Source organism: Monodelphis domestica, chromosome 7 (assembly GCF_027887165.1).
Source record: "Monodelphis domestica isolate mMonDom1 chromosome 7, mMonDom1.pri, whole genome shotgun sequence".
NCBI lineage: Eukaryota > Metazoa > Chordata > Mammalia > Didelphimorphia > Didelphidae > Monodelphis > Monodelphis domestica.
The window spans coordinates 231,315,887-231,341,985 of NC_077233.1; the positions used below are offsets into that span (position 1 = coordinate 231,315,887).

At 39.3% G+C, this 26,099-nt stretch overlaps 1 protein-coding gene across 2 annotated transcripts in view; it reads left to right on the forward strand.

The window, feature by feature from the left end:
• PDILT (protein disulfide isomerase like, testis expressed) overlaps positions 1-26,099 on the forward strand; it is a 64,315-nt gene that overhangs the window by 21,053 nt on the left and 17,163 nt on the right. The window contains exons 3-5 of one of the 2 annotated variants that reach the window (XM_007498190.3): positions 12,092-12,298; positions 17,592-17,725; positions 24,904-25,041. In XM_007498190.3, the coding sequence (XP_007498252.2) occupies positions 12,092-12,298; positions 17,592-17,725; positions 24,904-25,041 (479 nt within the window). The remainder of the gene's footprint in view (positions 1-12,091; positions 12,299-17,591; positions 17,726-24,903; positions 25,042-26,099) is intronic. The other variant, XM_056806563.1, reaches the window with a different exon arrangement.

Sequence of the window (26,099 nt, forward strand, 5' to 3'; positions counted from 1 at the left end):
ATCTTGAATTCTAAGGGGAGCTGGCAGGGAGGGAGTACAAAAAAGGAGAGAAGGGGAGGGGGGAGGGAAAGGGAACAAAAAGTGAGGGGTCAGAAAGGGAAGTATAACAAGGGAGGGGACTAGGGGGACTGATTTAAAGTAAACCACGGGTTTAAAAGGTTATAGCTAAAGAAGAAAGGTCAGAATCAGGGGAGGATATCAAAATGCTGGGGAACTCACAAATGACAATCATAACATTGAACATGAATGGGATGAACTCACCCATAAAACGTAGATGAATAGCAGAGTGGATTAGAATCCAAAACCCTACCATATGTTGTCTTCAGGAAATACACATGAGGCAGGTAGAAACTCACAAGGTCAGAATTAAAGGTTGGAGTAGGACCTATTGGGCCTCAACTGACAGAAAGAAGGCAGGAGTAGCAATCATGATATCTGACAAAGCCAAAGAAAAAAATAGACCTGATTAAAAGGGTTAGGGAAGATAAATGCATCCTGATAAAAGGGAGTATAGAAAAAGAGGACATATCACTAATCAACACGTATGCACCAAATGGTATAGTGCCCAAATTTCTAATGGAGAAACTATGAGAACTGAAGGAGGAAATAGTTAATAAAACTATACTAGTGGGAGATCTGAACCTACCACTATCAAATTTAGATAAATCAAATAAATAAATAAATGAGGTGAAAGAGGTGAATGAAATCTCAGAAAAATTAGAGTTGATAGATATATGGATAAAAATAAATAGGGATAAAAAGGAATACACCTTCTTTTCAGCAGCACATGGCACATTCACAAAGATTGACCATATACTAGGTCATAAAAACATGGCAAACAAATGTAGAAAAGCAGAAATAATTAATGCAAACTTTTCAGATCATAAGGCAATAAAAATCATTAGATCAGTAAGGGTACGTGGAGAGCAAAACCAAAAATCAATGGAAATTTAATAATATGATACTCCAAAATCTATTAGTTAGAGAACAAATCATAGAAACAATTAATAATTTCATTGAAGAAAATGACAATGGTGAGACATCCTTTCAAACCTTATGGGACGCAGCCAAAGTAGTCCTCAGAGGAAAATTCATATCCCTGAGTACAAATTAGGGAGGGCAGAGATCAATAAATAGTATATATCTAAAACCATCAGCAAACATCATCTGCAATGGGGATAAACTAGATGCATTCCTAGTAAGATCAGGAGTGAAACAAGGATGCCCATTATCACCTCTATTATTTAACATTGTACTAGAAACACTAGCAGTAGCAATTAGAGAAGAAAAAGAAATTGAAGGCATTAAAATAGGCAAGGAGGAGACCAAGTTATCGCTTTTTGTGGATGATATGATGGTCTACTTAAAGAATCCTAGGGAATCAACAAAAAATCTAATCAAAATAATCAACAACTTTAGCAAAGTTGCAGGATACAAAATAAACCCACATAAGTCATCAGCATTCCTATATATTTCCAACACATCTCAGCAGCAAGAATTAGAAAGAGAAATCCCATTCAAAATCACCTTAGACTCCAACACAGCTCAGCAGCAAGAACTAGAAAGAGAAATCCCATTCAAAATCACCTTAGACAAAATAAAATACCTAGGAATCTATCTCCCAAGACAAACACAGGAACTATATGAACACAACTACAAAACACTCGCCACACAACTAAAACTAGACTTGAACAAATGGAAAAACATTAACTGCTCATGGATAGGACGAGCCAATATAATAAAAATGACCATCCTACCCAAACTTATTTATCTATTTAGTGCCATACCCATTGAACTACCAAAATACTTCTTCACTGATTTAGAAAAAACCATAACAAAGTTCATTTGGAAGAACAAAAGATCAAGGATATCCAGGGAAATAATGAAAAAAAACACATATGATGGGGGCCTTGCAGTCCCTGACCTTAAACTATATTACAAAGCAGCAGTCATCAAAACAATTTGGTACTGGCTAAGAAACAGAAAGGAAGATCAGTGGAATAGACTGCGGGAAAGCGACCTCAGCAAGACAGATATGATAAACCCAAAGATCCCAGCTTTTGGGACAAAAATCCACTATTTGATAAAAACTGCTGGGAAAATTGGAAGACAGTGTGGGAGAGACTAGGAATAGATCAACACCTCACACCCTACACCAAGATAAATTCAAAATGGGTGAGTGACTTAAACATAAAGAAGGAAACCATAAGTAAATTGGGTAAACACAGAATAGTATACATGTCAGACCTTTGGGAGGGGAAAGGCTTTAAAACCAAGCAAGATATAGAAAGAGTCACAAAATGTAAAATAAATAATTTTGACTACATCAAACTAAAAAGCTTTTGTACAAACAAAACCAATATAACTAAAATCAGAAGGAAAACAACAAATTGGGAAAAAATCTTCATAGAAACCTCTGACAAAGGTTTAATTACTCATATTTATAATGAGCTAAATCAATTGTACAAAAAATCAAGCCATTCTCCAATTGATAAATGGGCAAGGGAAATGGATAGGCAGTTCTCAGATAAAGAAATCAAAACTATTAACAAGCACATGAAGAAGTGTTCTACATCTCTGATAATCAGAGAGATGCAAATCAAAACAACTCTGAGGTATCACCTCACACCTAGCAGATTGGCTAACATAACAGCAAAGGAAAGTAATGAATGCTGGAGGGGATGTGGCAAAGTAGGGACATTAATTCATTGCTGGTGGAGTTGTGAATTGATCCAACCATTCTGGAGGGCAATTTGGAACTATGCCCAAAGGGCGACAAAAGAATATCTACCCTTTGACCCAGCCATAGCACTGCTGGGTCTGTACCCCAAAGAGATAATGGACACAAAGACTTGTACAAGAATATTCATAGCTGCACTCTTTGTGGTGGCCCAAAACTGGAAAATGAGGGGATGCCCATCAATTGGGGAATGGCTGAACAAACTGTGGTATATGTTGGTGATGGAGTACTATTGTGCTAAAAGGAATAATAAAGTGGAGAAGTTCCATGGAGACTGGAACAACCTCCAGGAAGTGATGCAGAGCGAGAGGAGCAGAACCAGGAGAACACTGTACACAGAGACTAATACACTGTGGTATAATCGAACGTAATGGACTTCTCCATTAGTGGCGGTGTAATGTCCCTGAACAACTTGCAGGGATCCAGGAGAAAAAACACCATTCATAAGCAAAGGATAAACTATGGGAGTGGAAACACCGAGAAAAAGCAACTGCCTGAATACAGAGGTTGAGGGGACATGACAGAGGATAGACTCTAAATGAACACTCTAATGCAAATACTATCAACAAAGCAATGGGTTCAAATCAAGAAAACATCTAATGCCCAGTGGACTTATGCGTCGGCTATGGGGGGTGGGGGGGAGGAAAAGAAAATGATCTATGTCTTTAACGAATAATGCTTGGAAATGATCAAATAAAGTATATTAAAAAAAAATAAGAAAAAACAAAATCACCTTAGACAAAATAAAATACTTAGTAATCTATCTCCCGAGACAAACACAGGAACTATATGAACACAACTACAAAACACTTTCCACACAATTAAAACTAGACTTGAGCAATTGGAAAAACATTAACTGCTCATGGGTAGGACGAGACAATATAATAAAAATGACCATCCTACCCAAACTGATCTATCTATTTAGTGCTATACCCATTGAACTTCCAAAAAAATTTTTTACTGGATTAGGAAAAAAGCATAACCAAGTTAATTTGGAAGGACAAAGGATCAGGGATATCCAGGCAAATAATGAAAAAATACAAAGGAAGGGGGCCTTGCAGTCCCAGATCTCAAACTATACTATAAAGCAGTAGTCATCAAAACAATTTGGAACTGGCTAAGAGACAGAAAGGAGGATCAGTGGAATAGACTCGGGGTAAGTGACCTCAGCAAGACAATATATGACAAACCCAAAGACCCCAGCTTTTGGGACAAAAATCCACTATTTGATAAAAACTGCTGGGAAAACTGGAAGACGGTGTGGGAAAGATTAGGTTTGGATCAACACCTCACACCCTACACCAAGATAAACTCAGAATGGGTAAATGACTTGAACATAAAGAAGGAAACTATAAGTAAATTAGGTAAACACAGAATAGTATACGTGTCAAACCTTTGGGAAGGGAAATACTTTAAAACCAAGCATGACATAGAAAGAGTCACAAAATGTAAAATAAATAATTTTGATTACATCAAATTAAAAAGGTTTTGTACAAATAAAACCAATATAAGCAAAATTAGAAGGGAAGAAACAAATTGGGAAACAATCTTTATAACAAAAACCTCTGACAAAGGTCTAATTACTCAAATTTACAAAGAGCTAAATCAATTGTACAAAAAATCAAGCCATTCTCCAATTGATAAATGGGCAAGGGACATGGATAGGCAGTTCTCAGATAAAGAAATCAAAACTATTAACAAGCACATGAAGAAGTGTTCTACATCTCTGATAATCAGAGAGATGCAAATCAAAACAACTCTGAGGTATCACCTCACACCTAGCAGATTGGCTAACATAACAGCAAAGGAAAGTAATGAATGCTGGAGGGGATTGGCAAAGTCGGGACGTTAATTCGTTGCTGGTGGAGTTGTGAAATGATCTAACCATTCTGAATGGCAATTTGGAACTATGCCCAAAGGGCGATAAAAAAGTGTCTGCCCTTTGATCCAGTCATAGCACTGCTGGGTTTGTACCCCAAAGAGATAATAAGGAAAAAGACATGTACAAGAATATTCATACCTGCGCTCTTTGTGGTGGCAAAAAATTGGAAAATGAGGGGATGCCCTTCAATTGGGGAATGGCTGAACAGATTGTGGTATATGTTGGTGATGGAATATTATTGTGCTAAAAGGAACAATAAAGTGGAGGAATTCCATGGAAACTGGAATGAAAGACCTCCAGGAAGTGATGCAGAGTGAGAGGAGCAGAACCAGGAGAACACTGTACACAGAGACTGATACACTGTGGTACAATCGAAAGTAATGGACTTCTCCATTAGTCTCAATTCAATGTCCCTGAACAACCTGCAGGCACCAAGGAGAAAGAAAACACTACCCACATGCAGAAGACAAACAGTGGGAGTAAAAACACTGAGGAAGGACAACAGCTTGACTACAGGGGTGGAGGGGATATGTTGGAGGAGAGACCCTACTATGGAAACCAATAGCATGAAAATGGGCTCTGTTTGAGGATGCATGTGATACCCAGAGGAATCGGGCATCGCCAATGGGAGGGTTGGGGGAGAGTCAATCTTTGTTTCTAATGAATAACTTTGGAAAATGAACAATTAAAATAAACATTCAAAAGGAAAAAAAGAAATATACATGTACAACTAAATTTTTTTCAACTCTTCCTTGCAAGACATAGGGCATTCTATGTGCAAGTCCAAATGCAACCCTAATTACAAGAAGCAAATTAAAGAATAATGTTATAGAGACAAAGGACCTAGATTAAATCCCACCTTTATTGATTGATCCCTATTTGTCTTTTGAGAAATAACTTAGCCTCTCTTTGCCTTGATTTCCTTATCTGTAAATTGAGGGAATTTCTGACTTCTTCCCAGCTTGAAATCTATGAACTTAATAAAGTATTAATCTTTTTGTAAGTATAAGTGTAATGGAAAAATTAATGTGTAAAGACTTGAGTTTGTCCTAGATGACTCATGGCTTCTGGGTATATCTCAGTAAGGCACATTTTCTGTAAGAAGTTTTTCCTAAGAAACCCTTAGAAAATTCTTCAAGGCTGCTTTTAGCATGTGGTGGTTTGTATGAATACCATATATCCCTGATGTTTGTATTGTCAACTGAATATCAGTATCCATCTTGATTAGCTCTACTATTTTCTCAGTTCATTATTTTTTAATTAATTTATCTTTATTCTTCTTATTTTTAATGCATGAATATCATTTTTAAAATTGCTATCTAGTATTGTGCAGTGTTCCACTAGGAAGACCAACACAGTTTCATGGTACTCTGTCTTTTATGTTTTGTAATTACATCTAGTGGACTGGGGATTGGGATGCATCTGATTAGGCATCCCCCTAACTGATTCCCCATATAAACTGCCAAATTCAATGGTATTTTAAAAAAAGGTCTCCATCCTCATCGATCTTTCTGTATCATTTAACCTTGTGGGTCATCATCTCCTCTGGGACACTTGCTTCCATCTGGATTTTCTTAACACTGCTCTCTCTTATTTCCCCCCTTGAACCCCTGGCTATTCTTTCTCTGTCTTCTTTGTTGTATCACCCAAGTGATACATCCTAGCTATGGGTGTATCCCAAGTATCTGCCCTAGACCCCCTTATTCTCTTTGCCTGTCTCTCCATTTACCACTGTCTCTGTCTTTCTATCTCTGTGTCTCTGTCTGTCTCCCTCCCTCTCATCACAGTTATCCTACCTATGCTATTCTTTCTTTAATCCTGTGTCACTAAGTTTCTCTGGTACATTTCCAACTGGTTGTCCCTTGGCCATCTCAAAATTAACCTATCTGAAACGTATTTCAATATCTTCCTATGAAGGCTTCTCCTTTCTCGAGCATCTTTATTTAGGCTAAAGGTTACCACCATCTCTCCATGTGCCCAGGTTTGCCACCTCAGAGTCATCTCTAAGTCTTCACTCTCTCTCATCTCACATATACACCCTCTTCTTTCAAAGCACTCAGCCTATAACTTAGTTTGGGTCCTCAACACCTCTTCTCCGGACAATTGTAACCTCCTCCTAATTGGTCTTTACTTCCATTTTCACTCCTTTCTGATCCATACGCCTTCCATACAGCTGCCTATTTAGGTATTTCTAAATTTCCAGGTTTATTACAAATTCATCTCTTTCATATGTCCCATATTCCAACCAAACTGACCTGCTTGTCAGAACTTACACACAACATTCTATCTCCTAAAGAACAGATGGCAGAAATCATTGACGTTCATGATCACATTTTATACACCCAAGGTGACACCAATGGTAAGGGACAGAGGTAGGACCTGAATCCAACTCCTCTGAAAAGAATATTTTTTTCCCACTGTACTGAGTCCTTGGTGTGCCTTTGAATAGCTTTCCCCCATGCCTGTTTGCCAAGTTACTCATTTCTATTTCTTAGCCACTAGGTGGTGCCATGGATAAAGTGGTTTATCTTCCTCAGTTCAACCCTGGTTTTAGACACTTATTAGCTGGGTGACCCCAGACAAGTCATTTAGCCCTGTTTGCCTCAGTTTCTTCATCTGTCAAATGAGCTGGAGAAGGACATGGCCAATCGCTCCTGTATCTCTGCAGTGGGATCCCGAGTGACCCTGAGCAAATCACTGAACTGTTTGCTTTGGTTTCTTCATCTGTCAAATGAGCTGGAGAAGGAAATGGCAAACCAGTCCAGTGTTTCTGCCAAGAAAACCTCAAATGGGATGATGAGAAGTTGGGCACAAATGAACAACAACTTCTTAGAAACCCTGGTCTCCTTCTGAGTTCAGCTCACATGCCATCTTCCATGCCAACAATCCCTGAAGCCCCAGCTGCCAGTGCCTTCTCCAAATTAACTTTGCTTTACTTTAGACTGGTTTTATATCCATGTAAATATGTGATATTTAATAATAATAGTTATCATAATTTTAATAATGTAAAAAGTATGTGTGGTTTCTCTATAGGATGTAAACTCGTTGTAAACAGAAACTATTTAGGCAGGTAGGTGGCACAGTGGATAAAGTGCTGTCACAAAGACCCAAGTTCGGATCCATCCTCAGACGCTTCTCTAGCTATATAACTCTGGTGGACAAGTCACTTAGCCTCTGTTTACCTTGATTTCCTTGATTGTAAAATGGAGATCACAATAGTACCTACTTTCCAGGCTTGTTGGGAGGATCAGATGAGGTAATAACTGTAAAGTGCTTAGCACAATGCCTGGCACATAGTGGGTATTTAAATGTTTTTAAATGATTGTCTCTGGATAAAATATAAATATAAACTCCCTAGGTAGTGTTTAAAACCTTCCATAATCTGGTTCTAACTCTTCCCTCTTCATGCCCTTAACCCTACCAATTCCTATTTGTTCTTGAGCACTAAATAGTGTCCCTCCTCGATGGATTCCCACAGGCTTCATGTCTGGTTTGCATTCATTCATCATCCTGACTTTTCAGAATCCTTGTCTTCCTTTCAGACCCAACTCACCTTGCTGAAGCCTTCCTTCTCTGTTGCTTCCAGTTAGAAGGGTTTTCTTCATCACAGGCTTTTCTAAGGGTGCTTTCTCTAACTCTTTCTTTTCCCCATCACCTTTTATTTCTTATTATATTTATTTCACATTCCTTCCAGTCCCATGCAAGCTTTTTGGTGATAGTGATGGTGTTCCCTCAAGAGTTTTTGTATCCACAAGTGTCAAGGGCAGTGCCTTGCACTTATTTGATTACTTTGATGGATCTAAGACCTCAATAGTATGAGCACTTCTTCCAGCAGTGCACATTTTAGTTCATCTACCCATCTTCCTATGCAGGGCATTTATCTATGTCCTTCCATAATCCTGCACAGAAGTTTCACCCAACCAACTTGCTTGGAGACCTTTCCTTTAGCTCTCTGATCAGTGTCTTATAGATACCAATAGAACATGTGGGTTATCCTTTGATTACCCCTCCCTCCTGCTATATGACTAGCCCACCTCTTTATGTAGCCATCACATATCTCTTTAATGGGAAATTTCCTGCTCCTACTGCAAGCTTCTCATCGCCACTGTGGGTCTCTCTATTGCTCTATGGGTCATTGACAAATTTCATTTCTTCAGCAGCTGTAGTTTTCCAGCTATCCATAATCAATGGAAGAATATTGATATTTAAAAGATGGGTCTTTATTACACAGAGAAGGAGGGCATAATTCAAAACAGTGTGAAGAGTCCCAGAACCCTGCAGGTCATTCTCCTCTTCTTTTTCACTTCTGGGCTGCAGTGTTTGTTCAAGGTTTCTCAGCTGATGGACCAGATCTATAGATTGTCCATGAAACTATATAACATGATCTGGACAATAGTTATTCTTCATTGACTAAGTTTTTCTTTTTCTTTTCTTAACTCTTCCCTTCATGTTGGGATCAATTCTATGTATTGGTTTGAAAGTAGACCAGTGGTAAGGCAGTGAGGGTTAAGTGACTTGCCCAAAGTCACACAGGTAGGAAGTGTCTGAGATTGGGACCTCTTATCTCCAGTCTTGACTCTATCCACTGAGCCACCCAACTGCCCCCAATTTAATTTTTCCAACAAGGATGGTTAGACCAAATTCTTTCGAGATCTCATTGAGGAGGTTTTTGCATTGTTCTGTGACTTGATACAATCAGCACTCTGCCTTCCACAGCAGGAGCAGCTAGATGGCCTCCCCCTCACTATGAAATCCTTCTTCCATTTGTGTCCAGAACCAAGCCCGTTACATAAAGGCAGCCACCACCTTTTGTTTCCTCTCCAACAACTCCTGTTTCGGGCCTCATTTTGGGTTTTGTTTCTGTGTGGCCTCTTTTCCCTGATCCATCTGGACCATTTTCTTTGACCAATCCTTACCTATCTGAAACCAGAGACAGGTCTTGAAAAAAGAAAACTCGAAAGGTGATGCAGATCAGGCCAGCCGGTGAGGAGGCAGTGGTTGACTGAGCATGATGGATGGGAGGTATCGAAAGCAATGATGATGATAAAGCAGGCAGGGGACTGAAATCGATCACAGAGTAAGGAGAAAGTTTCATTTTTTTATGCATTGATTGGCAATGTAATGAAAATGATTATTCACTTTCTGATACTTTATGTAAGCAGCCGCCCTGATTTGAGACCCAGTACCTGACAACTGTTCCCTCCCCCGTTTGATTACTATTTCTGCCAAAGTACAGAAAGACCTTATAGAAACTGGCTCTCTGTTGGACTTGCAATTTGTACCCAGTAACTGAGGCAATTTGTACATTTTTCTCTCTGTCACCTGATGAAAAAAATGATAAAGATAAAGTGTTCTGGCTTGGAAGAGGATCAATACCATTCTCCTTCCCTCTTTTCTGCCCCAACCCCAACCCACTATTTTGTGGACACTTGGGTATAAGAGGGAAAGAAATAAGAGCAGCTAATAATATACACACTGAATAACCATGCTATCAGATAAAGAGAAACACTTTTTTTCCATTATTTGTGAGTAAACCTCCCAAAAGGAATAGTGAATGGGAGGGGACAGTTGAGTGTGTTAATTCCAGTGTTGCCTTGACCCTTCTCCTTCATATCTGGGTGTCCCAGGTTTGAGTCTCCCCCTTTCCCAGAGGACTGACTGTGCTCAGAGCCACCTCAAAGACTCATCTAGCAGGTTAGGACTTGCTGAACTTCTCCCCCGGGTGACTGCCATTGGGGTCTGTCCAACTTCAGGCTCTCTGTCCCTTCCTTTTCTACTCATACGTACACCCTTCCAAATTGGGATTCTCTGATGACTGGGCAGTCTATAGACCAACCCACAGCTCTGGCTCTCAACATTCCTTTTCATGATGGAAGTCACCAGAACTCTCCCTGGGGTCACACAGTTGGTTTAATGCTCTAAGCCCTGAGCATTCGCTTTGAATTGTTGCAGGGAACAGAAAAGTGGAATTGCAACCAGTGCCAGGTAGTGGGAGAGGCATGTAGCTTTGTCATATTGTATTAAAAAACTGGGATCTGAGCAAGCTAGTGTGTAAGGGACTAGGGTGAAGGGACTAAGGCAGAATAAATGACTTTCTGGTCACATACCCTCTCCTCCCTTTGTATAAACAATCAGGCAATGGACATATTTCTCCTCCTTCGAAGCTGCTGCAAATTTCACTCAAATATACACGGGGTGGGGGGGGGCACATGGTGTGGTTTCCTTGTTTGATGCTCCCCTAAGGATGGCTTGAATAGCCAAATATGATTTTGTCTCAGAGACCAGGTCCTGACATTGAATTCAAGTCGTCCATCCCCTAGAACTGTATCCTCTAGTTTTAGAAGAACTGATGGGTGATCTTTGAAAGATCACAGAGAAAGAGAGAACAACCACAAACTGGGTAGTTTTATCAAGATCTAGACATAGTTGAGTGTTCAGGACTGGTTCATTCCAGAGACAGCATCCAGCAGACTTTCCCCTCCCTAATGACTCAGGTCTGGGAAGGTCACATCAGAATATCTCTACTTCTTATATCAGGGGGGAAGTGACAGCGCCTCAAGTGATTGTTGACAAAGTTTTCAAAGATGCACATTGTCTTTTGTGCTCTTCCAAACTTCCAAATAGAGCATTCTATTCTATGAACAAAACACTTCATCTCTAAACTTCTGGTATTTTCTCTGACTCTCCTCCATGTCTGGAATGCTTTTCCTCCCTAATTTAACCCACTGACTTCCCCTGGCTTCTTTTAAGTCCCATTTTACATCTCATTGTTTATAGGAACACTTTCCTATCCCTTCTTAATTCTAGCACCTTACTTAAGTTATTTCTTACTTATTGTCTGTATGGAATTTTTGTATGTATTTGTTTGCATGTTGTCTCCATTAGAGTGTAAGCCTCTTAAAGGCAAGAACTATTATTTGCCTCTTTCTGTATCCTCAGCATTTAGCACAATGACTGGTACATAATAGGAAATTAATAAATATTATTGATGGATAGGCAATCACCCACCATTTACCCATAAGACTTTTAATTCATTCATCAGTCCTATAAAGTGAGTATAAATCAGTTATGTTAAGTCATGTCTAACTCTTCATGACCTCATTTGAGGTTCTCTTGGCCAAAATACTGGATTGCTTTACCATTTCTTTTCCCAGCTCATTTTTGCAAATAAGGAACTGAGGCAAAGTTAAATGGCTTGATTACAGTCACATAGCTAGTAAATGGGTGAGGCTGAATTTAAGCTGAGGAAGAGAAATATTCCTGACTCCAGGTCCTGCACTCTAATCACTGGACCAACTAGCTGCCCTAGGCCAGTCTTACACAGTAGATATACTCATCAATCTGTCCCTTTATATCCCCTCTGTTTAGGAATGCCAAAAGAAGATTGCTTCTTATTTTTTTTTGGAGGTTCCACTCTAAATTTATGTCCCTCCTTCATAGTCATTTTTCTCATCTTGTTTTTCTTCCAGATAATCCTCTATCAAAACAATCTCAAAATCTGATCAAGGAAATGGGCAAAGCAGTGGATATAATGGGAAAAGAAAATCCTGGAGTCCTGTTTGGCAAAGTGAATATCACCTCAGAGAAGTTGTTGAAACAGGAGTTTGCTATCAATGATGTCCCCACAGTGAAACTATTTGTTGAAGGTCACAGACAGTGGCCCATCGATTGCAGAGGTAACTGACTCCAGATCCTCCTGTGTAGAACCTCGCTCTGGTTGGAGCCCTGTTTTCCCAAGAACTGGGTTTGGAGAAACAATAGCTGGGTTGAAGGAAGAAGAGATCACGCAGCCTCTTGAGGCATTAGCCCAACTGGGCAAGTCTCCAACCTATGCTTTGGCTCTAACCTTTTGATATCAAGTCCCATCAAAGCTGTCTCTGTTGCCTCAGCTGGTTGAGGATGTGCTGGAGGCAGAGAAGAGGAAGGGATGACAGGGAGTAAGTAGAAAGGAAAGGGGAAGGGTGGATTTTTCCCCCTGGAGCCTGTTTTCTTCCTGGATTCCAAGTCTCTCACAGTAGTACTATGCTGAGATCCATTTAGCCCTTTTCATTTTGCAGTTTGTGATTACACTCAGAGTTCATTGTGATCCTGGTAGCTTCCTGGTTAACTAAAGGGGACACCAAGTCACATAGTTGGGGAGTAGAGAATAAAATAAGTTTGGGGGCACACTAAACTGAGTCTAATGGGAATAACACCAAGTTGAATCTGAGAACACTTGGTCTCTAGTTCTAGCTAGCTTTATTACTTTGGTGTCACTTTACCCTACTCTCCTCCCAGCCTTAATTTTCTCTTCTGTAAAAGGAGAGGGTAGAACTAGATGATTTCCTGAGTCCCTTCTAGTCTGATCTTTCTTCAAGATAGTGGACAAAATGCTGGACTTGGAGTAAGGATATATCTTACTTTGAATCAAACTTCTGAATTTCAGTTTACCCCCCTGTAAAACAGGCATAATATATGCTGTACTCACTTCACAGGACTGATGGATGGAGTAAATGAAATAATATTGAGAAATCCCTTTACAATTCATAAATGTTATACCATGAAAATGAAACTCCTTTTCTTTCAAGCTGCCATTGATGAGAACTAATCCTCCCTAAAGAAGTAGGGGAGAGGGTTGTTGTTGTTGTATGTTGGATCACTTGGGGTTTTTTGAACCGTCTCCTTCATAGACAGGCTCTCTAGGACTGGGCTAGTTATGATTATAAACTTAATTTTCCAATGCTAACCTGAACTTTTGGAGATCAGATATCAGGATTTGTAGGACACATGGTAGCAGGAGGGCAGATGTTGAGAGAAGTTTTCAGTGGGGTCCATAGGAGGGAGAGAGAACTTTGGTGGGATAACAGGATTAGAAAGGGGATTTCTGCTGAGGAAGCGATGGTTTTGAAGGAGGTGAAAACCAAGAGTGAATTTCATGAGTGGAGACCCTGACTCCTAAATTGTCCTTTGGGAAACAGCATAGGCCAGTGGAATGAGGCCTTGATTTGGAGATAGCTGGAGCCATTTTGGAATCCAGACTCTGCATTTTACTAGCTATGTGACTTTGGGCAAGTGTTTTTCCCTCTGTAGACTTCATTTTCCTCATCTGTAAAATGAGGTGACTGAAATCAACCTCAAGTCCTTTCAAGCTCTAACTCTGAAATAACTCATAAACTAATGCTAGTACAGCCCATAAACAGGGGAAGACAGTATGGTATTGTGGAAATAGCATTAGGTTCTTCTAGTTTCTAGACATGGCATTGGCACAAATGAACTCTGTGCTCTTTAGCAAATCTCTTACATTCTCTGAGTTTGAGTTCTCTACTCTATGAAGTGCTGGTGACAGATGCCATATGCCCCATTGCCACATTTGCACCACAGGCTATTATGAGGATTAAAAGATTAAAGATTGTGAAAGGCTTGCTATTATAATTATAGAGCTGGCTAATCAGGGCAGGACTCTTTTCCAGGAATAAAGGAGGCAAATGCCCCCAGAGACCAGTCACTACATCAGAGTTTAGGCCACTCCTGAAATTTTGACATCATATATTATTGTAGGATCATACATTTAGAGACAAAGGACACATTAATGGCCATCCAGGTTACTCTCCTTCATTTTACAAAGGAGGAAACTGAGGCTTGGAAAAGTTCAATGACTTAGCTTGCCCAAGATCACACAGATGGTTTGGGAGACCAGATTTTAAGGTCTGTAGAAGCATGATATTGTTGGGGGGTGGGATGGGAGAAGTTGTCAGTGGAGCCCACAAGAGGAAGAGATGATCTGGTGAACTAAATGGCAGAAGCAGTCGTGGAACTCAGATCATTGGACTTAAAGAGTACCATTTTTTCTAAATCTTCCATCTGGGAAGGAGAATCAATGCAAGTTGCCTACACATTAACAGATAATTTCTCAGTTGCTGGGGATTGGGATAGAGAAGTTGGGGGAAGCCCTCATTCATGGGCAGGCTGATTTGGCTTCCTGGGTCACCCCACTGGCATCTTCTGAACTTGCCTTTGCTTCAATAGATGCCTCTTCCTCCCACTTGCTTCTTCCTGGAAACTTCAGTGAAGGAGACATCCAGAAAATAAAGACTGAGAGCCTAAGTCTCTTTCTGGATTTTCCCCAAGTCATTCTCCAAAGCCTTCCTTCTGTATCCAGGGCATGCCTATCCTTTCTCAAATAGCTATTGTTGTCTGACTATTCCACACTCTCTTGGAAAGAAATTCTCAACAAGGAACCATTCTCATCCAACCTTGTGTGAGCAAGGCCTTTAGATTGCAGAGGTGTCCTTGATGTGGAGGGGCTTTGGAGGCTAGCTGGGTGGTCAAGATCAAGCTTCACCCGACCCTCCCTCCTTTTGTAAGGCAGCATATGCTTTGTGCCCAATGTATGGGAGAGATAGAAGGTACAGCAGAATCTTGGAGGTTATTGTTGGCAGAAGGGCCGGATGAGAAACTCTAGTTTAGCTAGTTTCTCTAGATATAGGACTGACTTTGGGTCACTAGATTTTTTGAGTGGCCAGCAGAGGGCAATGATTCCATGTACCAACATTGCCAGAACAAATATCAGTCAAAAATTATCATCTCTCTAGATTATGTAAGAGGCAGGGCATGAACAGCAGAGTTGGGGGGACAGTGGAGATGGGGCAAAGGGTGGGAGGGGGAAATTGATTACATGGGAAGGACAATAACCACGGTTCCAATAAGCCACTTATTGGAGAACTCATCATCGAGGCTCATGTCTTCTGGAAGCTGTCTGCCTTACAATTAAAGGCTAGAAAATCGTATTCTAATATGTTTGCTTCTGGCCTTGAGATTTAAATAGAGAATGCTGTTGGAGAGAAGAAATCAAATGGGGAGTAGAAAAATTGCCCAGATTGGGAAGTACATCTCCACCTTCCTGCAGACTCACTCAAATGATTGGGTGGCTATGTGGGAGGACACGAAGAGGGGAGAAACAGGCTCTCCTCTAAGCCTAGAATCGTCTCTCTGCCTAAACTTTGCCCAATGACTTACCTGGATTTTTTATGTGAAATAATTTTTAAACCATTTTTTCCATATTAACCATATCGTAGGAGAAGGTGGATAGACCTAGATAAGATCTATGAGACTTGATGAGGGAATCTTGGAATATTTCATCTTTGGGACTCTTCTGAGGTGGTGACTTGGAATTTATTTGCAAGCCATGCGATGTTAGAGACATGTTAAAGATGACCAAACCTTCTTTCATTGGGGGGCTTCTCTGGAATACAGAACCAAGGAACAGGAGAGGAATAATCTGGCAATTGGAAGACCTGTTCTCTATATTAAACAGTTGTAGGACCTTGAGTCAGGCACTAAATTCTAAGCCTGAATTTTGTCATTTACTAAGTGGCAGTAACAACATCAGCTCCAATCAAATGGACATCATTTCTATCCCAAGTTCTTCACAGGACTGTGGGAAGCTGCTACGGACACTTTAAAAGGGAAATATTATTGCAGTATAATAAACAGATAAAGCTTTGCACCACCTTTTTAAAAGGTCTATCAAAACAGCACTCATTTCTATAGTGAAACCTCTCTGAAGTGGAATCTATGAATAAATGAGAACAAGAAACACCACCGAGTCTAGAAACTCTGCAGCCTGACACGAAATCTCTGTGAATCATTCATGAGTCTCTGGCTTGGTCATTATGGCATCATCTGACTTCTAGAAGGCATTGACTGCATTAAGCCATTTGCTCAGAAATGGGCTAAATCAGACAGAGGCTGCTGCTGTCCTTTTGTCATTTCAGACCTGTGAGGGGGACCACGATGGCCATGGTGACCTGGTAGAGCCAGCCACGATGCTGGGTATGGGGAGCCTCAGCTCTGGGCAAGGTAGAGAGATCAAGGAAACCACCGTTCTTTTCCTTAGGGAGAACAGTCAAAGGTCATTGGGAACACCGACTTACTGAGAGGCAGATCAAATGCAGTGATGAAGATTATTAACTGGATGTGGAGAAAGTCTGGTGGAAGAAAGAAGAATCTGGAAAGGGTGTGAGGGATAGCAATAAACATTTATATAGTGTCAACTATGTGACAATCCTCTCAACTCTGTACATTAGTTGCTATTATTATCATCCCCATTTTACAGTTGAGGAAACTGAGTCAAAAAGTGCTTAAGAGATTGTCTCAGAGTCATGAAGCCAATAAGCATCTAGGGTCACATTTGAACTCAGATCTTTCTGATCACCGGCAAGTCTCTTAACCTCCTTTTGCCTTAATCCACTGGAGAAGGAAATGGCAAGCCAAGGAAAACTGCATAGACAGCATGACCCACAGGGGTCACAAGAATAAGGATACATCTATATAGAACTTAGACATCGTAGGGGGGCAGCTAAGTGGCTGCCATATAAAAGCAACATGACCCTGGGCAAGTCACTTAGCATATTTTACCTTTATTTCCTCATCAGTGAAATGAGAATAATAGCCCCCACCTCTCAGACTCATTATGAGGATCAAATGAGATTTTTTGCAAAGCAGTTTCTAACATTTAAAATACTATATAAATACTATTATTTTTATTGTAATAACTTTTTGATGAGAAAATTAGTACTGACATTAAATATCAGGCTATTAACATTAAATCCCCAGGCTATGTTATCTTTCATTTTTAATACATTAGCAGCCTGCCTTTTTTTTTACCTTCATATGTTTTTTCAGCAGCATTGATGGACACAAGTCATGTTTGATAACAGATGATGTGTGCAGCCTTCAGACATGCACCTTTCCTCTTTTCATGGCCCCTGAGATTAATGAATACTGTGGCTATCATTCTCATTATTAATGGAAGAAGACCATGCCAAGTGGAGAAAAGAATCTGAAGGGGTTGGAGTTGAGATATTGTAACGTGTGTAGAAACCTGGAATTGCTAAATGTCTATTTCTCTGATTTTACAGTCTTTCCGAGTTCTGGCGTTCCCCACGAAACACGTACCTGGCTGATCCTCCTGGGTGTTTCTTATTCCAGGTGTTATTGAAGCTGCAGCCCTCGTTACATGGTTGCGGAATCAAATTAGACAGAGTATTGTGTTGCTCACTAACCGAGAGCAGACAAAAGCCTTTATCAACTCCAGGAAATTGATTGTCATTGGCTTCTTTGAGGTAAGAGGACTAGGGGATGGCACAGTGCAAAGGCTAGGAAAGGAGTCCATCCAGCAGCTCTGCTTTCAAATTCCACTAATGGGCTCGTGCAGAGTCTTTGATCCCATGTTGGAGAATCATTGCTACCAATAGTTCTGTAGCCTCTATCCGCCATTGAGACCAATTTCTGATTCACAGATGAGATTTCAGTCAAATCCATTGAAAAGTACCAAAGAAGAAGAATCAAGGGGAAGCTAGGTAGCTCAGTGGAAGGAGAGTCATGCCTCAAGACAGGAGGTCCTGGTTCAGATCTGGCCTCCGACATACTTCCTGGCTATGTGACCCTGAGAAAGTCACTCCCTCCCCTTTGCCCAACCCTTTACAGCAATTTTGCCTTAGAATCTAAGAATACTTAAAATTGATTCTAAGATGGAAGGTAAGGGATTTATTTAAAAATAAAAACAAATAATGACATCAGAGGCTACAGAGATAAGTGATTCACTCAAGATCCCTCAAATAGTAATTATCAAAGGCAGAATTTGAATCCAAGCCACCTGACTTAAAAGGCAATGTTGGCTTTCATCTTTTTTTCAATTGTAGCACAGAACAAAAAGCACTGAGTTTGGAATCAGACAACCTGGATTCTAATAATAATAATAATACTTTCTGTGTGCAAGCCCTTTACAATTATCTCACTGACCCTCAAAAGAACCCTTGGAGGCAGCTGTTCTTATTATTATCCCCATTTTTAGTGATGAGGAAACAGATTTAATGATTTGCCCTGGGTCACAGAGCTAGTAAATGTTGGAGGCCAAATTTGAATCCAGGTCTTCTTGACTTTAGACCCATTGCTTTATCCACTGTACTCTGCTTCTGTGTTTTCTTGAGCTCTCTGAGCGCTGTGTAAGGAGTGAGTTGAATTAAGTGACCTCAGAGATAGAAAGGGCAGTCCTTCCATGTAAACTGATGCTCCCAAGATGGCAGCTGGAACAACAATGCAGACTTCACCTATGGTTCTGATACTTTTTGATGTGCCAAATTGGGCCAAGATCATCTCTAAGCTTTACTATGGAATGAATGGAAAAATAAGAAACAATAAACAGTTGGGTTGAAATAGAGACTACACTTTATTGTATGAACAAGATCAAGTTTCTCTGTTCTCTAACTTGAATTCAGTAGATGCTTCCTTCTCTGGTTCTGGTAAGTATTTCCTAGTGATTTCCAGAAGCAATCTGAGGAATAAAGAAAAGAGGCTTTAAGTTTAGGAATCAAATAGAGCCTTAAGGGGGGCAGCTGGTTAGCTCAGTGGTTTGAGAGCCAGGCCTAGAGATGGGAGGTCCTGGGTTCAAATCTTGCCTTAGACACTTCCCAGCTGTGTGACCGTGGGCAAGTCACTTGACCCCCATTTCCTAGCCCTTACCACTCTTCTGCCTTGGAACCAATACACAATATTGATTCCAACATGGAAGGTAAGGGTTTAAAAAAATAGAGCCTAAGTGAAACAAAAAAATTTGAGTGGCAAATATATATACAGTATATAGCCATCATGACACATGGGTGGGAGAGCCTGCTGGGTCTGGAGTCAAGAAGACTTGAGTTCAAATCTAGACTCAGTCATTTACCAGTTGTATGACCCTGGGCAAGTCACTTTTGTCTGCTTTAATCCATGGGAGAAGGAAATAGCAAACCATTTCAGTATCTTTGCCTAGAAAAACTCATGGGGTCATGGAGAGTCAGACAGTACTAAATGACTGAACAACAATAACAAATGCATTATGTTAGATGCTGAATTCTCAACTCTAAATAAGACAGAGTGTTTGACCTCTTAGAGCCTTTAGTCTAAGAGGAATGTCAATAGATAATTATGAACTACACATTTCATGAAATTTTAAATACCTTAGAATTTTTTAAATGTGAGATCCTCTCTGAATTCCAAGGAGAAATTGAACAAGAGAATCAGGGAACACTTTCTGGGAGACAGAGTCTGAGTTGAGCTTTAAAGAATGGATTAGAAGTCAAAAGAGAAAGAAGAGAATAGAGGGCATTCCAGACAGAGAGAAAAAAAAAACCATGACCAAAAGCACATAGGTAAGAGAGTTCAGGGTATTTAGTAGAGGGGGAGAGGAAGGGACTAGAAAGCAGAGAGCAGTGTAATTTTGCTAGAGAATAGAGAATATGAAGATAATAATGTGGGATAAGGCTGGGAATGTAAAATGGTGCCAGATGATGGCAAACTTTAGATGTTAGGGAAAGGAATTTGATTACTTGGTAGGTAATAGGAAGCCTTTGAAGATTTTGAAGCAGGGGAGTTCCCTCATCATTCTATGCATAAGAAAAGTCAAGCCTAATAGCAGTACAATAATAATAGATGACATTTATATCATGCTTTAAAAATTCATAAACCACTTGTGCAAATAGTAGCTTACATTAGCCTCATTGCAACCTTGTGAGATACCTACTATTGACATTCCCATCGCCCAAAGGTTGCCTGCCACATTTATGACACCATTGGTATAGAAAATTTCCAGGAAGGAAGCCACCTCTATCAGAACAAATCAGTATCACTTCTCTGTGTCTTATAATCTTAGAGAGTTGCCTGAGGCACTGAGAAATTACATAATTTTTTCCAAGATCACCCAACCAGATTCAAGCCTCTATCTTTTTTACTTCAGTTCATCACTTGATCCACTATGTCATGCTCATGTTTATGTCAACAACATGAATAAAATCATGAAGATTAAGAGCATGCAGAGTGTTTATGGGTAAAGGGTGGGAAGAGAAATGTGGGAAGACAAATAGTCTGACCAAGTGGTATATCCAACCTATTGATCCATTGTTCAGTCTTGTCCAATTCTTTGTGATCCCATGGATCATACCACACCAGGTCCTTCTACCCTTTGCTGTCTCCTGAAGCCTATTCAAGTTCCTATTCATTGCTTCCATGATGCTATCTATCATTCCCAACTTCTACCATCTCCTCCTTTTGCTTTCAGTCTTTCCCAGTATCAAGGATCTTTTCCAGTGAATCCTGTCTTTTCATTTTATGGCCAAAGTATTTAAGCTTTGGCTTCAGTATTTGGCCTTCCAGTGAGTACTGGGAATAAATTTCTTTAAGTATTCACTGATTTGATCACCTTGCCACCCAAGGGACTCTTAAGTCTTTTCCAGTACCACAATTCAAAAGTATTGGTCATATAGTGCTCAGCTTTTCTTATAGTCAATCCAACATTTGAAGCCATACATGGCGATTGGAAAAATTATAGCTTTGACTAATTGGACCTTTACTAGGATGACAATTAAGGCTAGGGGACAGATGGCAGATATGTTGTAGATACAACCAAACAAGACTTGGTAACTGGAAATAGGAAGGTGAGGGAAGAGAAAAAGTAAAAGCTATGCCCGAAGTTATAGACATGAGAGAAGAGATATCACCAACTGAAAACTTGATTTTGGGGGAAGGGGCAATGACCTCAGTTTTTGATATGTGAAGCCTGAGGGACCCAGGCAGACATATAGGTGGAAAAGTCTAGTAGGTCGTTGGGCATATGAATCTAGAATTCAAAGACTGGAGATACAGATGTAAGAGTCTTTTGCAAAGAAGTAATTAGCTGAAGTTGTAGGAATGAATGAGACTGCCAAGTATGAGGATACAAAGAGAAGAAGGCTAAGGATTGATCATAGTGGGAAACCCATTTAAAAAGTCAGAACAAAGACAAGGAGTGAATCAAAAAGACAAAAGGTTAGGCTAGAGAAGGACCAGGAGAATGGGAGATCTCAGAGAAAAGGGGATGAAAGGATTTGCAGTAGGAAAGAGTGACCAACTATGTCAGAAATGCCAGAGATGGGGGCAGCTAAGTGACTCAATGGATGGAAAGCCAGGCCTGGAGACAGGAGGTCATGAGTTCAAATGGGGCCTCAGATATTTCCTAGTTATGTGACCCTGGGCAAGTCACTCAAACTCCATTGTCAACCCTCATTACTCTTCTGCCTTGGAACCGATACATAGTACTGATTCTAAGACAGAAAGTAAAGGTTATTTTAAGAATAAGAATAATGTCAGAGGGGTCAAAGAGAATACAGACTAGTGACCTTTAAAAAGCATCAGTAGAATTGTTGGGGCAGAAACTATATTGAAAGGAGCTATAGAAAGAATGCGTAGTAAGTGGAGGCATTGAATATAGTCTATTTTTTACAAAAGTTTAGCAATGAAAGGAAGAGAAAGATGGCATTTAGATAGTTAAAAACATCCAGGGAAAGTTTTCTTTCCTGTAAAACAAACAGTATATTGATAGGCATATGGAAATGAGTCAATAGAGGAGATAATGAAAATCCCTTGCACATCATGGAAGTTGGGGCTGGGGGACTCTTACGATCTGAAATATCCATGTAAAATTTTTTGGCCCTCCCAGGAAGAAGTCTGAATTTTTTCTTTTTCTTTTATGGGGTATTAACAGTACCTTATTTGGGTTAAGTATGCATTTCTGAATTTTTAAGCTTTTTTGTGTGGTTTGCTGGTCCTTTTGTGTTATCTGCAGTTTCCACAAAACTCCAAAATTCCCACTTAATTTCTTATTCCTGTCTGCAATGTATCATAATTGTGAAACATTGAAACCACTGTGGGGAAAGTCTCGATGAAGAAGGAATACTTGTAAATACTTTTTATAGATAGGAAATATATTCTTAACCAAACAAAGGATACAGGCAATTACCAAAGTTAAAAAAGATGACTTTGATTACATGAAGCTGAAAAGTTCTACACACAAAAAAGTAATGCATCTAATAAGAAAAGAGGTGATGGAATGGAGGAAAAAAATCATTGTACCAATTTTTTTCCAGATTTTTCTTGATTTCGTGTCTAAGATAAGTAGGTAGATAAATATAAAGTACTAAAAGCATTCTCCAATCAATAAATAGTCAAAGGTTAGGAATGAACTGTTCTCAAAATAATTTCAAACTATTAACAACTATAAGAAAGAATGCTATGAAGGAATAACAATAAGAGAAATGCCAACCAAAACAAGCTTGAGGTTTCATCTAGCAATAGTAAAAGAATAATTGATGGTGTCTCATATCATGAAAATTATTAAATATGAAAAGGAAGTAAATAGTTAATATTTAAATGGAGTAGTGGTGAGAATACTAGTGCATTCCTTATGGAGCTGTGAATTAGCAGAACTACTTTTGGGGGAAAATTATTAAAATAAAGTTATTAAAATGCCCATAACTTTGTTCCAGATATTCTACTACCAGATTTATAGCCTAAGGAGGATATTGATAAAAAGAAAGTTCCCAAATACACTGAAAGCAAACCATTTTGTGGTAGGAAAGAATTAGAAACAAAGTAGGTCCCTGTTGACTGAAGAATGTCTGAACAAATTGTGATAAGTGAATGTAATGGAATTATATTGCATTATGCTATAAGAAACAACATATATGAGAAATACAGAGAAATATGGACATATTTTCTTGCTCTGGTACAGAGTGAAATAAGAAATTATATACTTAATAATTGCAATATAAATGTAAAGAATAACCAGAAAACATTCAAAAGTTAGTCCTGAAAAATTGAAAAAAGACAACATAACTCCTCAGAAGAGAAACAAGAGAATGCTCTCACTTTAATCCTTTGCAGAGCTGAAGAGTTCTGCGGTGTGGTATATTGCATATATTTTCAAAGTTTTTAATGCTTTCTTGCTTAATTTTTTTTTCTCTTCCTCTTTCTCAAAACATATTACTTGATATATGGAATGTTTCTCTGAGAGAGAGAGGGATACATGGAGATATTCTGGTGATATGAAGACAAAAGATACCAATAAAATATTTTTTAAAAAAGAAAATAAATAAAAGAGAAAAAATGATAGTTGGAGCAGGGTCCCAGTGGCAGAAGCATGGAATAGGACCAAAGGTACAGGTAGAGGGATTATTTTCAGTGAAAAATTAGGTTACTTTTTCTTCTAACACCAGGAGAAGAGAGTGGGTGATGTGGTCAGCATAACTGAACTGGAGGTGTGGATCTCATGGAACTCTCATCAAATTATTTCATTCTTCTCAATGAATTAGAATAGTGAGCCATTTGCTATAAGCATATGCATGTATAGTGGTTATGGTGGGGGAGATGTTGGTTACCCTTGGAAATAAGTGGAAAGGAAGAAAAGGCTCAGACAGTTGCTATGGGGCATGAGCTATGATATTCATAAAAGTAGAGTTGGATTGCCAAGTAAACAAAAGAGCCAAATTTAGGTTATTTATCACCAGTATATGAGTTAGGAAAGGGATAGGGATTAAACCTATGATTTCATTAATATGAGCAACTCTCAGAAGAGGAAACTCTCTCTACCTATGTAGATACATACCTTCTCTGTAACATATAGCTTTAGAGAGTTCCATAAAGTAGTGAGAGTTCTAGTGCCTTGCCCAGGGTCACTTAGCCAGAATATGTCAGAAAGACAAATCTTTTATAAAATACCGAATGACTGACACCATGTTCTTGTACCCAACTAGTCTTGACTTCCAGTCCAGGTCTCTATCCACTATGCCATATGTGTAAAATCAACTAAATTTCTCTAGGGATATATAACAGCCCTGGAACAGAGGCAGAAGAATTGAATGATACATGTCACCCAAGGATTGGCGATTCTGGAGTGGGGACAATAAATTTTAGGGTAATAGCTAGGGATTCATTGAGGTGACAGACTATCGAATTAAGGTTGAATATGGAGGCAAGTGAAATGGAGCAGAGAAGGTGGATCAGGAAAAAAGGGCTAGATCCAGGTACTAAAGATCATAAGGGTGAATAGGAAAGTTAGTGTGAGTGAGAAAGTGGGAGAAATAAAATAAGTTGTAGTCAAAGAGTAAATATGAAAATTCAGAATCTTGAAGTTGGCACATTTCCATGAGAGGGGAGGTCACTTTCTTGCTGATAGCTGAAGAGAAGTAAATGAGATCTTTAGATTCAGGGGTTGAGAAACTATGTAATTATGTTACTACCATGAATACTGATGCTTCTGAGGTCATTGACAGGGGATGGGGTAGAATGGAAAACTAGGAGGCAACTAAAAATGATATAGAGTCACCTTTCCTATTGGAATGGAAAATAACAATTTATTAGTTCCTAGTATAAGACACTTAATTCTTTGTAGAATATTTCCTTTTCCAAATTATCCTTCCAAAATCTTTTTTTGTGGGGACATGGAGAACAGGATCTTCATGAGGGAACAGTGGAACTCTTCTATGATCTAGTAAAAGACTTTCCAGAAGTCCCTTTTGGGATGATTGAAAAAAGAGATCTTTGGATTTGGTATGGCATCACCATTGACACCATGGTAGTATTCCAACAGGTATGATTCTGAACCTATCCCTAATGAAGTTTTTAAGTGGATAAGTTTCTTAAAGCAAAATGGTAATAAAGTCAGAGGTTATAGGTTTGATCTACATGAAGGTGAATTAGCTTCACACTTTGGAAAACTATTATCTTTACATATTTATTGTGCCTAGAATCCTGATCATGCTTTCAGATTGTGGATACAAACCCATCTCTGCTACACAGGGAAACAATTGCATATGTTTCAAGTGCAGAAACTAGGTTGGGAGCAATCTCACAAGTAGAATGGCACTTCGAGAAGCAACAGTTATGTAGTAGGTTGGTTGAAAAGTCTGTTGGGTCATCTTGAGAAGACTGTTTGTCAAGTATATGAGTAAAGACCCTAAACTACTCTAGATTATAGTCAACAATACTGGTTTAAAATGTTTTCAGAAATGATAGCACTTTTGGAACAGGTATTCATCTAGTTACTGCCTCATAGGGAATATTTGGAATGGAGTACAACTTAAGATGTTATTTCTTAATCTCCTCCTTAGAGGGTTCAGCTTCCTAGATACCAATCTAGTGCTACCAAATAAGAACTTGGAAGTCCTACCAAATCCCTAGTCCTACCAAACTGCCTGGAGCCCGAAGGCCATGTCTTAAGTCTTTTCTGAATCTCTCTCTCAGGGTCTGTTCTGTATAAAGCACATAGCAAGTGTTTAACAAACATCTGTTGAATTGAAGTAGAAAAATCTAATTCATATAATCAACCATCAGGGAAAACTATATTAGGGAAATAGATTATACCTAGAGCTAGCTGATCATAACAGCCTCTCTTCATATACAGTGATGAAAATCTGAAAGTCCAACATAATCCTTGATATGGAAGGGGAAATATATGATTTAACCCAAATCCATGTCCATTAGTCACTTCAAGCATGGAAAGAAGCAAAGGGGAGAGAAGAGACAAAGAGAAGAACATAGAAAAGAAGGAAATGGGACTACATTATAGACCAGGACAATCTCCTCTTGGTGTTGCTCCTCTCCATTCTTTTTTGTTTAACCCTTATTTTCTATCTTATAATCAATAGT